We start from the raw sequence: 15918 nt of genomic DNA on the forward strand, positions 1-15918 counted from the left end.
TTTGCACTGTCAAACCTGTTTCTGTCAGTGCAAACAAGCATCAATGACTTTGCCTCAAATAATACGTACGTATGTGTGTGTGTGTGTGTGTGTGTGTGTACCCTGTGCATGAAGGAGCCTCTGAGAGCCAAAAGAGGATGCTAGATTGCCCTGGAGCGGGCTGTGAGCAGGCATGTGGATACTGGGAATAAAACCCATGTCTTCTATAAGAACAGCAAGTGCTCTTACTGCGGAGACCTCTCTCCAGCTTCAGTTGTTAAATTCTTCTTTTTCTTTTCTTTTTTTGTTTTTGTTTTTTGAGACAGGTTCTTTCTGTAGCCCTGGCTGTCCTGGAACTCACTCTGTAGACCAGGCTGGCCTCGAAATCAGAAATCCGCCTGCCTCTGCCTCCTGAGTGCTGGGATTAAAGGCGTGTGCCACCACTGCCCGGCAATTCTTCTTTTTCTAAGACAGAGTCTCATGTAGCCCAGGCTGGCTTCCAACTAAATACGTAGCTGAGGTTACCCTTGAGATCTTACCTCTTGCCTACACTTACCCAGGACCAGGATCCAGGTGTGTGCTACCATACCCTTAACATCTGTTCTTCTGCTACACATAAGTCCCATCTCTTCCTAATTAGAATACACTCAAGACTTCAAACACAGTCCCAGCCCTTCTCTCCAGAGCCTCTTCCCAACTCTGCTGATGGACATTTCCAGGACACTCACACACTTTCAACTTGACATGTGAGTGATCAGATAGAAGCAGGCCCAGGGTGGACATAGAAGAAAATCATTAGCCAGGCGTGGTGACACACACCTTTATCCTCAGTACTGGGAGGCAGAGGCAGGTGGATCTCTGTGAGTTCAAAGCTGGCTTAGTTTACATACTGAGTTCCAAACCAGCTAGAGCTTACATAGTGAGACTGTTTTCAAAAAAAGGAGGCTGGGCAGTGGTGGTGCACGTCTTTAATCCCAGCACTTGGGAGGCAGAGGCAGGTGGATGTCTGAGTTCGAGGCCAGCCTGGTCTACAAAGTGAGTTCCAGGACAGCAAGGGCTACACAGAGAAGCCCTGTCTCGAAAAACCAAAAAAAAAAAAAAAAAAAAAAAAGCAAAACAATGCAATGAAGGTAGCCCAGGCTGAAAACCTAGAGAGAGGCTTCTGCAGTTGTGAACAGAGAGGGTACCAGGGGAAGAAACATAGTGCTTCAAACTGTGTGTTAGAAACATGTCTGTGTGCTTCATGATGTTGGGCTTGTCTTCCCTGCTATCAGTTAAAGCACAGAATGGCCAAAAACAAACAAGGTGGAGGGCGGGACAAATGGGATAACTAAAACAATTTGGGCAGAGGTCAGTGAATCCAGACAACCTCTTGCCAAAGCGTTGTCTGGCACAGCAAGCCCTGCCTAACATGACACATCTCCTCATACTTGCTGAGCCTGACTCGGCGAGCACCTCACAGATCTTAGCTATGTACAAACATTCACATTGTTCTTTTATTCCACTTTGGTAGCCGCCCCTGTTGTCGGTCAGATGCATCCAACCCAGGAGCAAGGGCTCAGGCTCCAGGTGATTCTCAGTTATAAAATAATAAAGTCCCAGAGTTGAGCAGTCTCTGGTTACAGGGTGGCTCAAGAGGTGTGTCGGAGTCTCTTGCAGAATCCAGCACCAGTACAGGTCAGGCCGGATTAGTCCCCAGCTCGCTCTCTCCATGGCCAGACGCCAACGAGCACAGCCTGGGCTACCTCTGCTGGGCCAGAACTAGTTTTTTGAACCAGGAACTCACAGCGACATCCACTCGCATCACCAATGCTATGCCCAGGAGAAGTCCCACACTGCTCACGATGAAACCTACGGCTTCAAAAATGAACCTGTGGAGAACGGTGGAGTATTTCAGGACACAGACAATAGGTTCTCTAAAGAGGCCAACCATCATCAACCTAGGGCATGAAGAGTTCCCTCCCAAGTGAAGCCACTTACTTGGGAGCAAACACCTTCCAGACCATGAGGTGCCTGCGGAGGATGGAAGCTGCCAAGGCACAGGCTAGAATCTGAGGGGAGAGAGGAGGGGCAGTTACTCTGGAGGAAGCAAGGCAAGGAGGGATTGCTACAGAGCCTGGCAAGAGAGAAGAGGAGGAAGAGAAGAGCAATGTTTGCCACTGGAAACAGCCTGGCACAGGAGTCAGGAAACTGAGTGCTTGTCCCAGTCCAGGCCCTGACTCATGTGAAGGTGGGCAGGTCACCAACCATCTGTAATGTTGACATTCAGACTCCGCCCTCTAATGTCAGTAATACACTTTCTTTCTTTCTGAAGACTTTTTTTGTTTGTTTGTTTTTGTTTTTTCGAGACAGGGTTTCTCTGTGTAGCCCTGGCTGTCCTGGAACTCACTCTGTAGACCAGGCTGGCCTCAAACTCAGAACACAGCAGAAGAAGTTAATGGATCCTATTACAGATAGTTTTGAGCCACCATGTGGTTGCTGGGATTCGAACTCAGGACTTCTGGAAGAGCAGTCTGTGCTCTTAACTGCTGAGCCATCTCTCCAGCCCCAGTAATATACTTTCTGCCTCTGGACCATAGTTTAGAAAGGAATCCCAACCATAATAACGTCAGCTTTTCCAGTGTCTGTAATGCCCAGAGCCCAGAGCTACACTACAGAATAGAAATGATCTAGGAGTGGAATGAGAAAACTCTGAGCCCGGAGTGGTGGCGCACGCCTTTAATCCCAACACTTGGGAGGCAGAGGCAGGTGGATTTCTGAGTTCGAGGCCAGCCTGGTCTACAGAGTGAGTTCCAGGACAGCCAGGGCTGCACAGATAAACTCTGTCTCGAAAAACCAAAAGAAGGAAGAAGAAAGAAGAAGAGAAGAAAGAAAGAAGAAGAGAAGAAAAAAAGAAGAAGAAAGAAGGAAGAAGGAAGGAAGAAGAAGGAAGAAGAAGGAAGAAAAAGGAAGGAAGAAGAAGGAAGGAAGAAGGAAGAAGGAAGGAAGAAGAAAACAACTCAGGCCAGGTCTCAAATCTGCCATTTGAGCTCTCAATTTGAGCAACCGCTTCATTTGCCTGAACCTCCATCAAGGATCTTTCATAAAGTATTGGAAACCAAGAAAGAAAAAGTGTATAGCGCACGCTTGGGGAAAGGTCACTGGCTCTGCCGTCTCTCCCCTGCACCCACCTGAGCTCCAAGGATAAAGAGGTACTTGAGACCCAGCTGCAACAGGGCTGCATTGAAGTGATTCGGAGCATCCCGGAGGCGCATCTCCATCAGTGGCTCCTGCTGCTCCTCCTCTTCCTCGGGCCGGACTCTGGCCTCAGACTCACTTCCCGGGAGCCTTCTCTTTGGCCCTTGACGCTCACACAGGAAGGGCCAGAGCAGGAGCAGTGGGCAGCCTACTGCCTCCGGGAGGATAGGGCTGACATCAAGGGAGGATCTTTGGGTCAAGTCCACCCTGGTTCCCCAAGCACCCTAGGTGGCTTAGGCTGCAAAGAGCTTAGGGCCACGGAACTGCAAAGATCCCCTACCCCCACGCCCCCAGCCAACACTTCTTTTCTTCCCACAATGCAGGAGTGAACAGAAGTCGGGGAGGGAAAGCACAGAGGTACCTGCGAAGAGGAGGTGGGAGGCAAAGGTGTTAGCTCCCACTAGTAAGGCAGGCAGCCAGGTAGAAGAGCCATGGCCGTCTGGGAAGCCCACGAAGGCTGCGTGCCAATGGATGGCTGAAAAGACAGGCTGGTGGCCTGTGGAGTAGAAGGTCTGGGTAGCCAGAAGGACCCAAGCTGAGACTGCCTGCCACAGCACAGTAAAAGGACCTGGAAGAAAAGACAGACATCTTTACAATTCCATCCCATCCCCCAACCGACAGCCTCGGTGCTAGGACCATCCACCCCAGTACTCGAGCACGGAAGTTTGTACGCGGTCACGTGCTACCCCATACTTCCCTACAGCCAGTACTGCTGTTCTAATTTCCTCACTACTGTAAACCATAGCACAAAATCAGCGCTCAATCTCTTTCTCACAAATAGTTCACTCTATGATAACACGTTCACAGTGTATCACTTTTGTAACTGAAACCAGCCAGGAACGCGCTCCAGGACAGACTGCGTTTCTCTAAGAAATCAGTCCCAAAGTCCTCCTGGGGGGAGGGGGACTAGCATGGTGAAGGCAGATAAGGGAAGTCATTCCCAACTGGAAGGACTTGAGACTGGGGACCCTCGGTCAGGGTGAGAAACCACTCCGGAAGACCAGATGCCTCGGGGCGCAGGTCTGCATTTACCAGGGGTGGCGACTGGTGTCCCAGCAGCCAGCAGATGCAGGAGAAGGAAGCTCTGCAGAAACAGGAGCAGGAACACCAGGCTGACCCGCTCTACATGCAACAGCAGAAGTGGGAAGGCCAAAAGGAGAAGGGCCGTGACCATTGCAGCCGAGTACACGCTTCCCAACTGATAGGCAGCCACGGTTATGGGACCCTGAGCTTTAGTCCTCGCGAGCCGGCCCTGGAACTCCTCCTGCATGTGGCGGTAGATTTGTGGGACTACATAGTCGAGGTCAGCCTGAGAAGTAGGGGGACCTGAGAAGGGAGTGAGGATAGTCCTGGTCCTTGAAGTAGCAGCCCCAGCTTTCACCAGCACTGTCACAGGCCTCCAGAGCAGCAGCAGGAGCCCCAAGGCAGCCAGCCCCATCACAGCCCGAGGCAGCACAGCTGATGCCCCGGCGACCAGGGCCCGGAGGCGTGGTGGTGCTTCCTCTGCTCCTGACGCCAGTGCCCAGTAGGCAGCCGTGCCCAGTACCATGAGAGGCAACCCCCAGCGCACAAAGAGCACAGGGGGCTCAGGACTCTTGAGATTACCATAGCGGCGAAGCCACAAGCGCACGACGACTAACAGGGCCACCAGTGCCCCCACGCAAGCTCCATACCACAAATTCTTGGCTCGACCTCCCACCATAGATGCCAGAGGACTCAGCCAGGGAGAGGAGCGACAGGCAGGTGTCTCTTCTGGGCAGCGGTGAAAAAGCCCAGCGAGCCTTGTAAATAAAAGCAACCCAATTCCAAGCCACAGGGCACGCGCGCCACCGTGCCTTGGGGGCGCTGTTGGGGCAGAAGAGCCAAGGCGGGATATCGTGAGTGGTTTGGGTGGCAGTAGCTGACCCTCCCAGTGGAGCTGAGCAACCAGGAAGAAAACGAGAGAGCCCAGAAGGAAGGGGGTGGCCCTGGCCTCAGCAACAACAAAGCTATCCGAGAAGAAGGTGGCCAAGCGAATGAGCAGTAATATTAGGACAGGTCTAGGGACAGGAAGTAGGGGAGCCAGGGGCCTCTTAGACCCCCTGCTAACCCAAGCTTTCCACAGAAAAGGGAGGAGTGAACCGGCTGCAGCCACAGCCCCCAGAACCACTGAGTCTATCTTCGACCCAGTAGTTACCGCGACTCCAGCATACAGGATGGTCCAAGTTAGGCCCCAGGCTACAGGTATTAGCAGTAGTGGGCAGAAGAGAAAGCCTGGGGCGACTGCCAACTGGGATGCAAGCAGGCAGAGAAGGCAGGCAGCAGCCAAAAGAGCAGCGCCCCCTGCCATTCGGACCAGAGAGAAGCGGGCCCAAGACTCAATGCACAGGGCCCGAGCTCCCCGCAGGAACTGCTGGAACTCAGCAGTCAATGTGCTCAGGGCTGCCTCAGCCTCTTGGGGATCCCGCAGAAAGTGCTGGTAACGCGCAGAGGCCGTGGAGAAGAGCGTCTGCAGCCGATGAAGTTCTTTAACTTGGAGATCCTGAGTCGCGGCCGAGTAGGTATGAAGAAACCGGGACACCTGGCAGAGAAGGCCAGAGATACAAACAGGGGCGGAGATGTTACACGAGAGAGGTATCTAGAAACCTGGGGTTCAAATTCTATCCAAGATGGGGGAAGGGAAGGCTAATAGGAGAAAGGCATTTGGACGAGAACAAAGACTATAGGGTCGACTTTGTCCTTGTGCTTCCTTACCCAGAAGTCCAGTGTTCCCACCCACCTGCTGGGCATTGATGTGGAGAGCCGAGACTTGGGCTAGAGCAGAGGAGTGAGGATCGGAGGAGTCACTGCCACCTGAGAATAGCTCCGCCATCACTTCCCCAGTGTTCCCAAACGGGATGGGCAGGCCTAGCAGCAGTGCCAGCGTGGGCACAAGGCTGACCTGAGGAATAACCTCCGGCTCCTGGAAGGGAAGTTCAAGTGTCAACGGCGTAGGTAAGAATAGTGGGAGGGGGTGTCTGGAGTGATGGTTCCATGGGTGAGAGCTTGCTGCATAAGCAAATGTGTGGATCACTGAATCTGTGTAGTCAAAGCAGGCTGTGACTATGCGTGCCTATAACTTAGTGCCGTGGTGGGCAGGGGCAGGAGGCTTTCTGGTCTTCGGGCTAACTCCGGGTTCAGTGAGAGGCACTGTTTCAGTAAAATAAGGAGCAAACACCGACATCCTCTGCCTCACACACACACAAGTGCAATTACCTCATACATACATCATACACGCATAAATAAAAATAAATGACTGTTAGGACCAGATCCTGGTGTGGGGAGCCTACAATAAGGGGATCACAATGTAGGGAGACCAGCAGAGTTGCAACCCAGGCCTTACCTCGGGTGGGACACTAGGGAAGAGGGCTGTGGGGCTGTACAGGAAAAGTGCAGCTGACACCTCCAGCTCACTGTCCCCTCCATGGTCCCCATTCATGGTCATCCCATGGTCACCAGCTACCACCAGCAGTGTGTCATTCTCCAGGCGTTCTATGAGTCCCCTGGGGGTCAAGAACATGTGTGAGAGGGCAGGGAGAGATAAAGATTCTTCTCGGGCCACTCACGTCCATTGCCAGGGTCTAAACTTCTGTCAAAAAGACACCTCTTCAGTCACAACTCTGCAGCCAGAGCTACACACCAAGTTGTTCAAAGTGGACAATGTCTCTACGTTTTGAAGGAAAAGCTTGTATAAAGTATTCCAGAGCTGCCGGGCAGTGGAGGCACAAGCCCTTAATGCCAGCACTCGGGAGTCAGAGGCAGGTGGATCTCTGAGTTCGAGGGCAGCCTGGTCTACAAAGTGAATTCTAGGATACCCAGGGCTACACACACACACACACACACACACACAAAACCTGTCTCAAAAAGAAAAAGGAAAATATCTTTGTGAGTTTGAGTCCAGCCTGGTCTGGTTTATATTGCAAGTTCCTGGTCAGCCAAAGCTACATAATGAAACCCTGTCTCAAAATACATACATATCGGGGCTGGTGAGATGGCTCAGTGGGTAAGAGCACCCGACTGCTCTTCCGAAGGTCCGGAGTTCAAATCCCAGCAACCACATGGTGGCTAACAACCATCCGTAACAAGATCTGACTCCCTCCCTCTTCTGGAGTGTCTGAAGACAGCTACAGTGTACTTACATATAATAAATAAATAAATCTTTAAAAAAAAAATACATACATATATAGAATTCATCCAGGCTCCACACAGGATTTTTTTTTCCCTCATGGAATCCTACATCCTGAGATTCTCAAATGCAACCCCCTCCCCCAGCCAGCACCCCACACTCACTGTATCACCTGGTCCATCTGGCTAAGTTTCTTGGCCATTTCAGGGTGGTGAGGACCGTGTTTGTGACCACAGTGATCCACACCCAGGAAGTGAGCGATCAGCACATCCCACGCACCGCCATCCACTGCGGAGGGGAGAACACTGAGCACAGGGCGGTGAAGCCCACGCCTCCCCCCATCAGGTTTTGATGTTCCTCTGTGCCCAGCAGTATAAGCCCCAGGCTGCTGTCTGCAGACTAAAGGAACCCTCCACAGCTCCTGGGGTCAGTGAGGGACTGAGCGCTTCTTACTCACGGGTAGGATAGAGGTGTTCCAAGATGCCGTTATCCACTGTGTGCAGGTCTCTGACATTGAAGGATGAGAAGAAGAAAGCTTGGGAAAAGGCTCCGGGGAAGAGGTCTCTCCAGGTATCATCTCCCATGAAGACTACACGCCTTCCTGTAGAGACAAGAGGGGAATCGGATCGTATCTTGTTCATGTGAGAGCCAGAACAGGGGAAGACTATAAGATAAGACTCTAGAGAAAACAAACAAACAAACAAACAAAACACAAAGGGCAAGGGGAGACAGCTCAGTGGGTCAAAGAGCTTGCCACCAATCCGGACCACTTGAGTTCAATACTCAGAACCCACAGGGTGGAAGGAGAAAATCAACTTCCAAAGTTGTTTTCTCACCTCCATAAGTGTGCCATGTCACATCCATACGCTGTGTGTGCGTGTGCACGCGAGAATACTACCCCAACCACACATCCCAAAGCACAGGAATTCATTCAGCATCACCTAAAATTTCCCACCAAGAAGCTTTCTCTGAAAACCACATTTCCCCTACTAGACCTGTTATTCCAGGTCCTACAAAATGGGTGCTGCTGCTCCCTCCCTAGGGTATCCACTAAGTTTGCTTGTTTTGAGACAGGTCTCACTCTACAGATCAGGCTCATCTGGAACTCAGAGATCCTCTTGCCTCTGCCTCTTGAGTGCTGGGATTAAAGACACATGCGCCATGCAGTGCCCTTGACCTGTGCCCTTAAGCAGTAAGTGAACACAACTTGGATCCCTCTACCCTTTTTTCTCCACCCTTGCAAGTTCCTATTTTCATTTCTTCCTTAATCGGATGCTCCCAAGAGTTACAAACAAACATTTTGTGCAGATTAGAAGCTTCATCGAGGACAAAAATCTCTGGGCCTTTCTACACGCAAGGTCCCATCTATTTCTACTCTCTGTTTCCCTACACCATAGCCAAATATACAGCTGGGTACCCAAAGTCCTGGCTCCCCAGCTTCTATAGTCCCCAGAGGCACATACTGACCTGCACTGTTGAGCTGTTGGATGAGATTATCTTCCACTATAGCATGGCTGGCAAAGTTACTGCCAGCATCAATGAAAGTCGGCAGCGAGCCAGTGGTGAGAGCCTTTAGACGCTGCATGGTGGTCGTGGGGGGGTCCACCTGAGATCGGTACAGCCGACCATGGTAGGGTTGACTCTCTAGGATCCTCTGCAAGGAACCTAATTTTCCCAGAAAAGGCACGGAGACAGGAGGTTCCCCAGGCACATGCGAGCGCTGAGGCTGGGCAAAGTCAAACCGCAGAGCGTCTATCAGTACCAAAACCACCCTGGAGAAGCGGGAAGGCATCCAGCAAGCCCCAGGCTTTCCATGACTTCCCCAAGGCAAGGGACCAGGGCCTGGGGGCTCTTGGCAGCTGCTTTGATTGGTGAGCTCCAGACGAGTGAGAAGGAAGCCACTGGTGAAGAGTGCAATGCCAGCGTAGAAAAGAAAACAGACCCAGGCTAAGAAGAGGAGCACAGACACCTTCCGCATCCTGGGAGAGAGGAGAATGTTCATTGGGGTGCGAAGAAACCATGGACGTTTTGGCCCTCAAAACAATGCCCAACAACAATCACGTACTGCTATAAACTTCAGGACGTAAACAAACCATAGCTAACTCGTTGCAGCTGTTTCTACCAGTCATACCATCTGACGGAGAGAGGCTGAGACCTTAGATCTCAACCTGACGCCCAGGCTACACCTACCCCAGATTCAGGTTCTGGGGATGAGCATGGGAGCCTGTGCATATCCAACCGGGAGATCTAATGCTGTCAAACCACAGTCTAGGGGGAAGACTATTCCAAATGATAGGTAGATTGTTTTCTGACAGTCCATTTCAATGGCTCTCTTCGGACTATCTCAACATTCCCAGGGTGGCAATAGACAGAAACCACACGGATTAACTGGATTGAGTAAACGGCGCCGCCTGGAGGGAACCAAGGAAACGACGGGGAGGAGTCTTGCTCCGCTTCCGGGCGGCCAGGCTCAAGAAAAAACCAGAGGAACGACGTCCCCAGGAAGCCCGGTATAAAGCCCATTGAGCTAAGCTGGGATCCAGAAGTCCCGGCAGCTCTGTCTCCTCCGGTGGGAACCCGGCCAACATCTGGACATGCTCCCTCTGATACTGAGCACCCCGGCAGCAAGCTGAGACACCCGTCCTAGGGGTGACGGGTAACAGAGGTAACAGGGAGACCTTGGCTCACCTGGATCCACGCCCGGAAGTGCAGCGGCAGGGCTTGCTGTCTGACACCACAGAGGTGTGCAAGCCTGACAGAGCGCCCTACCAGGAGATTTGTCGCCGCCTGCCGGCACCAGCGGGGAAGTTCGGCAAGAAACGTGGGGCTGAAAAGTTTGATAGGAGATTCAATAATTCATAAATAAGGGCAAGGTCTAAGAGAGGAGGAGGATGACTGGGTGTGTACAGAAACATGTAAGAAGAAAATCTCAGGGACCACTGAGCATTTTATTATGTGTATGTTTGTACAATGCACTTTTTGCTGCAAATGCTTTTAGCCACTAAGCCGTCTCTCCAGACTCACTGTCCATTTTTGGTTGTTTTTCAACACAAGGTCTGGGTGCTGGGAACTAAACTTTGGTCTTCAGCAAGAGCAGTACATGCTCTTAATCACTGAGCCATCTTCCCAGCCCATGCTTCAAGTTCTCACTGCTGAGACTTCCCTCCCGCTATGGACTGTAACCTGAAACTGTCTGGTAACTAGCTCCTTTAGATGTTCTTGTCAAGAACATTTTATCACAGTAACAAACAATATAAACTAGCCGGGCAATGGTGGCACATGCCTCTAATCCCAGCACTTGGGAGGCAGAGGCAGGTGGATTCCTGAGTTCCAGGCCAGCCTGGTCTACAAAGTGAATTCCAGGACAGCCTCCCTGCAGGTTAGGTCACATGCATTTAATCAGCCTGGGCCACACACTGTGATCCTTGCTCTAGAAAACAATAAAATGGGTTATCTGTATGGTATGTGAGTTGTATCTCAGTAGGAAAAAAACAACTTTTATCTTCTTAGTAAATGTGTGGCACCTACCTATAGGGGTCCTACAAATTCACACGTAAGTCTCTCTTCCCCCTTTAAATACATCTAGTTGCTGCTGCTTTGCTTCTGGTAACTGTTCAGCCACAGCAGTTTCTTTGCTCTTGCGTTTATAAGCCAGGTATGCTCTGCCTGTGGGCATGTGAATGGGTCTCTCTCCTTCATGTCTGAGCTCAAGTGTAATTTTCAGTGAGGTTTCCTGGAACTCTCAACTTGTATTAGTCGGCTCATCAGAGCACTGTGACTCACAGTGGATCCAACTCAGGTCATTTGGATTGTACAGCAAGAGGCTTTTACCCACAGAGCCACCTTACCAGCCCTGCTTATGACTTTTTATCACTCTCTGCTTCCCTGTATTGTCACCCTGCCCTGGATTCTGTGAAAGCAGACACCTCTGGGGTTTAGTTCTGTTATTGCTGCTTTGAGACAGGGTCCCCCTAAGTACTTCAAGTTGGCCTTGATCTCACAGTCCGTTAGTCCGCATCACCACAGCCATCTCTCACCTGCTTTTGTAAACCCTAGCTTATTAATATCTTAATAGTCTACACCCTCTGCCCTTTAAGACCGCCATACCATAAGGCCAAGCAGTCCTCTTTCCAGGTGCCCAAACACCTGCACCACTGTGCAGCTGGCAGTTCAGCAGACCGTGCAAGGTTTCTCTTGAAGACAGGATGACTTCACTTCACGCGTGGGGAATCAACTCCTCACACCGACCTGGACTGAGGGGTGGGAGTGGACAGCCAAAGACAACCCGAGTGACCTTCCTAACTTCATCCCCCAATCAATGAGGACAGTCTCCCATTTGCCACTGGTCAGTTTATTACATGATTATTAAGTTCAAATAAAAAAATAAAAACTAAAATTTGGCTGGGAGGCTGGAACCAGAATCTTTTGAGAGCAGCTCCCGGCCCCTAGACTCCCTGGCCGAGTCATCTCTACTAACTGAGCTTGACTCTACCCAGTTCTTCAATACTCGTGTCTGTAGCCTGGACATCTCTTCTGCTCTGGCTGGAGTTCTGGGCTCCGGGCACTGGGGCTTTGGTGAGAGCCCCATAGACACCCATGGCCTAAAGAGAAAGACCAGAGAGAAAGAGCCGTTAAGAACCATTTACAGCTTTGTCCCAATCCACACAAAGGGCCAGTCTCAACTCTTGGTTTTTCTTCTTTCTTTTTCCCTTCCTTCCTTTCTTTTTGAGACACAGTTTCTCTGTGTAGTCCTAACTGTCCTAGAACTCACTCTGTAGACCAGGGTGGCCTTGAACTCACAAAACTCTGCTTGCCTGTGGACTAAAGCTATGTGCCACCAACACCTGGCTTTAGTTTTTCCTTTTTCTTTATCATCTTTCTTTCTCTCTTTCTTTTCTTCTTCTTCTTCTTCTTTTCTTTTTTCTTTTTTTTTTTTTTTTGAGACAAGTTTGCATTGTGTAGCCTAACTAGCTTCTAACTGTGAACTTCCTACATCTCCTCCCGAGTGTTGGCATTACAGGCATGCACCGTCACACCCAGCCCCTTGGTTTTTCTTATCCTTCAAGCCTCAGTTTTCTGAGCCTTGCAAACAATTCTAAGTCTCTTACATCAAAGCAGGGTGGCTCCCAACACTGACACAGGAATCTGCAGGAGTTAGTGGAAACCTTCATTCTTAGGTCCTGACACTGTTACTATATGCTTATCTTCAAAGAGCTCTAACCTGAGCCACCATACTCGTGACGTCACTGGGATTGGAGGGCAGTAGCACTGTGTTGGAATCCTTGGCCAGTTTGGAGAATGCGCTGACATACTGCTCAGCCACAGTGAGCGAAGCTGCTGCGTCTCCATTCTGTAGCCACAGTGCATAAAAATCAGAGGTCAGAGATTTGGGAAGAGAAGAGAAAGGTTACGTTCCTGGAAAAGGGGCTATACAAATCCTAACACAAAGCTCACGTAATCTGGCTTAATGGAGCCACACTGTCAGGAACTCCCCACAAGGATAGAAGAGAAAAGCCCTTCTACTGTCTATTCCCACCCCACCCACACCCATCAGCCTCTCACATGTTGAGTCAGAGCCCCAGCCAGAATTCGAATCGCTTCGGCTTTAGCCTTGGCCTTGGCCAGAACTGCACTGGCTTCTCCTAAAAGAAAAAAGAAAAAACAAAAAACCAAACACAGTAGTTTGACCCATGCAATCAGAGAAGTCCAAAGCCTCTGTCCCAGCCGTTACCTTTAAAGCCCCAGGCCCTCCTCCTCCCTCTGCCTCTCACCCACTGCTCACCTGCCGCCTGATTTATCTGTTCAGCCTTTTCTGCTTCGGAGGCCAGAATCTGGGCCTGTTTCTTCCCTTCTGCCACATTAATAGCTGACTCTCGAGTCCCTTCAGACTCTAGAACTGTGGCCCGCTTCCGGCGCTCTGCCTCTACCTGAAAGCCCCAATGACCCCCATCAAGAAGAAGGCAGTAGAATCTCTAACCAGGACTTACATACAACTCTATCTCCCACAATAGGGGAGTCTAGTCCCAGTGGAACTGGAGTAACCCAATCCGTTTCCCTACCTGCATCTGCATAGACTCTTTCACTCGCGGTGGCACATGGATGTCCTTGATCTCGTATCGCAGGCATCGGATACCCCAGCAGTCGGCAGCCTGGTTGATGGCATCCACAATGTTGGCATTCAGGGACTCACGCTCCTAGATGAACAGAACTTGTGAGCAGCACAAGTCAGTGTCTCTATCAAAAGCCTAAACTGGGAAGGTCCCTGGCTAACCTTGCTCCCCAGGAAAGAGTCAACAGTTTATGCACTTAAGCCCTTACTCCAGCCCAGATCCGCTTACCCGAAAAACTTTGTCCAGAGAGAGTTTGCCAAGCTCTGATCTCATAGTCGTCTGAGCTAACTGGGTGACAGCATACTCTGGGTCTTCCACACCGTAACTTGCCTGAAAGGGCAGGTATAGGATCAGAACTGAAGATGCAGGATTTTAAGGAAGAGGCAGTTCAGAAGACTAGATAAACCCAGGGCAGATACCTTGTAAGGATCCATGATGCGCAGATAAAGGACTCCATCTATTTGTAGCGTTACATTGTCTGCAGGAGCAAACAGAAGAGAAAAAAAGAGGTCGGTCAGACCTCTAAGTCCCAACCAGCTCTTTCTCCTAAGCCCTGGATCTATAGCAACCACATCCTAGCACACTTAGCACATCCCTGTCGCCCCATCGCTCTCACCAAGAGTTACAGCTGACTGCTCAGGCACGTTGATAACAATTTCCTTGAGACTCTGCACATACCGGATTCGGTCTAACACGGGGATCAGGACGTTCAGGCCCTGAGAAGAGGAGCCATAGATTCTCAGAAGGGTGAGGCTAGTAAACTTGAACTCTAAGCTAAATCTGGAGTAAGTAGTAAGTCGTGTGTAAACATGGAGAAGCAATCCCTCCTATCATGGCCTCAAAAGGCTGGGGTGTCACTGGTAGGGAACCCTAAGAGTACAAAAAGGTAAGAGTAGGCTTATGAATGTCATCAGAATGGAAGCCAGCAAAAGCTGCTGCCTTTAGGCAGACAGGTAGGGCGAAGAGTATGGTAGCTCCAGGAATAAAGCCTATGAGTCACTAGGGTCACTAGGGTATTAGGAAAGTGGGGGAAATTCAGGAGACTGGGCTCTGCTAGAACTGGTCCTCGCAGGTTAGAAGTGCAGACAGGCCCCGACGGGAGTCCCACTCCCACACGAGTAAACGATCAGACGATCTGGCTGGCTGAAGGCGGGCAAAGAGAGGTTCTCACCGGTTCCAGGATCCGGTGGAATCGGCCCATTCGCTCCACCACCCAGGCCTCCTGCTGAGGCACAAACAGGATCACCGTGTTTCGGGGCAGTCCAGAGGAGGCGCGGCGCGGAACGCGGCCAGAAGCCTGCACCGAGCCCTGAAGGAAGACGAGAGTAGGCTGGGGACGCGGCGCGGACCCCTAAATTCCTCTCCCTAAATCTCGACACCCCCCCAAGGGTCCCCGGAGAGTGACTCACGTGGGGACCATGACCTGTGACCCCAGTCCTTCCCCCAAAGTCAGAAGCCCACTCCTTCCCAGCTCAAGACCCAGGTGATATCGGTCCCGAGCCTCTGGAGAAGGTTGCCTCGCTCTCACCCTCAGCAAAAGGGCTCCAGTGCCCCGCGCCGCGCGCGCCAGCATTTCCCACAGCCTCAGCGACCTCCGGAACCAACGAGAGGTGGGGCAGAGCGGCCTCTCGTGAAGCCTGAACCCGAGCCCTTCCTTCGGCTGGTCCACTCCGCCCGACGTACTTCCGGCGTATTAGTCCACCCTCCCATCCCCACTAGTCGGCGTCCGTCAAATCGTTCCCTGGGAAACGTAGGCTTTGAAGAGAGAGCCCGAGAGTGCAAGTTTATTCTGGTTCTCAAAAACTACGAAGCTCCTGAGCATTTTGGTAGAAACTGAGGCAATATTCTGTCCGCAAGTGGTACAGGAACACCACCCACCAAATTCTGTACCCACAGCCGTGACTCAGTTTACCCTCCAGCTCGTGTATAACTGTCCTAATCTGTCACCACAACGACAATGGATTGGATTGGCACTCAGTAGTTGCCCGTGGTTGCCATAGTGACATTCTTGGGTAGACATGCTGTTGTGCCCAGCTCTCCCACTGGGGACTGACCCCATTCCCGTTGTCATGGTAACTAGGAGGCCTAACTTTACCTTACGACTGGGCGGAGATTTCTCCCTTCCCTCTATTCCCAAGGCATCAACAGCTCTTTTTCATATTTTTTTCCTGAGCCAGAAACGGTCAGGCCTGATCCCCTTACATATAGAGGGAAACAAAGAGCCTCAGCCTTTCATTTTTGTCTGGAACACGTCACCTTGCTCAGGTCTCTGACACTCTCTCAAATACAAGCTTTTAAGAGGCCTGTAACCCCCTCCTCATCTCCTTCTTCTTACTCTTCTCCTCCTCCTTCATTTTACATATACAGACACTGAGGTTCTGATGGGGCTAAACTACAGAATCAGTGTAAGAATCCAGATTCTCAGAGTTTAGCCTCTGTAGCTTCACT

At 51.0% G+C, this 15918-nt stretch overlaps 2 protein-coding genes across 7 annotated transcripts; both read right to left on the bottom strand.

Annotated features, from left to right (window-relative positions):
- Positions 1 to 1457: 1457 nt before the first annotated feature.
- Pigo (phosphatidylinositol glycan anchor biosynthesis class O) lies at positions 1458 to 11590 on the bottom strand. Of its 5 annotated transcripts, XM_085839374.1 has the most exons (12): positions 11468 to 11590; positions 10049 to 10187; positions 8828 to 9339; positions 7818 to 7961; positions 7525 to 7648; positions 6578 to 6737; positions 5975 to 6157; positions 4249 to 5776; positions 3578 to 3784; positions 3150 to 3367; positions 1960 to 2030; positions 1458 to 1850 (listed from the first exon to the last, which is right to left on the bottom strand). In XM_085839374.1, the coding sequence occupies exons 3-12, from the start codon at positions 9336 to 9338 to the stop codon at positions 1721 to 1723; spliced, it is 3276 nt and encodes a 1091-aa protein (XP_085695500.1). In that variant the 5' UTR covers position 9339; positions 10049 to 10187; positions 11468 to 11590; the 3' UTR covers positions 1458 to 1720. The 5 variants fall into 5 exon arrangements, 4 of the variants coding, with proteins under 4 accessions (XP_085695500.1, XP_029332326.1, XP_021016612.1 ...); XM_029476466.2 differs by having other exon boundaries at positions 8828 to 10187; positions 11468 to 11549; XR_015047428.1 differs by lacking the exon at positions 11468 to 11590 and having other exon boundaries at positions 3150 to 3371; positions 8828 to 10314.
- Positions 11591 to 11695: 105 nt separating this feature from the next.
- On the bottom strand, positions 11696 to 15141 carry Stoml2 (stomatin like 2). 2 transcript variants are annotated; one of them, XM_021159747.3, is made up of 10 exons: positions 14999 to 15141; positions 14642 to 14779; positions 14087 to 14186; positions 13890 to 13948; positions 13699 to 13800; positions 13420 to 13554; positions 13143 to 13287; positions 12923 to 13002; positions 12582 to 12710; positions 11696 to 11961 (listed from the first exon to the last, which is right to left on the bottom strand). In XM_021159747.3, exons 1-10 carry the CDS (start codon positions 15041 to 15043, stop codon positions 11833 to 11835), a joined length of 1062 nt encoding a protein of 353 aa, XP_021015406.1. In that variant the 5' UTR covers positions 15044 to 15141; the 3' UTR covers positions 11696 to 11832. The 2 variants fall into 2 exon arrangements, with proteins under 2 accessions (XP_021015406.1, XP_085695502.1); XM_085839376.1 differs by lacking the exons at positions 14087 to 14186; positions 14999 to 15141.
- Positions 15142 to 15918: the final 777 nt, after the last annotated feature.

Source organism: Mus caroli, unplaced genomic scaffold (assembly GCF_978045245.1).
Source record: "Mus caroli unplaced genomic scaffold, Mus_caroli_1 scaffold_6, whole genome shotgun sequence".
NCBI lineage: Eukaryota > Metazoa > Chordata > Mammalia > Rodentia > Muridae > Mus > Mus caroli.

Excerpts from the sequence above, each read along its gene's own strand:
- Stoml2 (XM_021159747.3), bottom strand. The coding sequence starts at position 15,043 with ATGCTGGCGCGCGCGGCGCGGGGCACTGGAGCCCTTTTGCTGAGG. Across the intron at positions 13,949-14,086 it reads GCAGTCAGCTGTAACTCTTG|ACAATGTAACGCTACAAATA; the intron begins GTGAGAGCGATG and ends TTGCTCCTGCAG. Across the intron at positions 11,962-12,581 it reads TCACGAGTATGGTGGCTCAG|GCCATGGGTGTCTATGGGGC; the intron begins GTTAGAGCTCTT and ends CTTTCTCTTTAG.
- Pigo (XM_029476466.2), bottom strand. The coding sequence starts at position 9,362 with ATGAACATTCTCCTCTCTCCCAGGATGCGGAAGGTGTCTGTGCTCCTC. Across the intron at positions 5,777-5,974 it reads TCCACATCAATGCCCAGCAG|GTGTCCCGGTTTCTTCATAC; the intron begins GTGGGTGGGAAC and ends CTTCTCTGCCAG. Across the intron at positions 2,031-3,149 it reads TCTTTATCCTTGGAGCTCAG|ATTCTAGCCTGTGCCTTGGC; the intron begins GTGGGTGCAGGG and ends CTCTCCCCTCAG.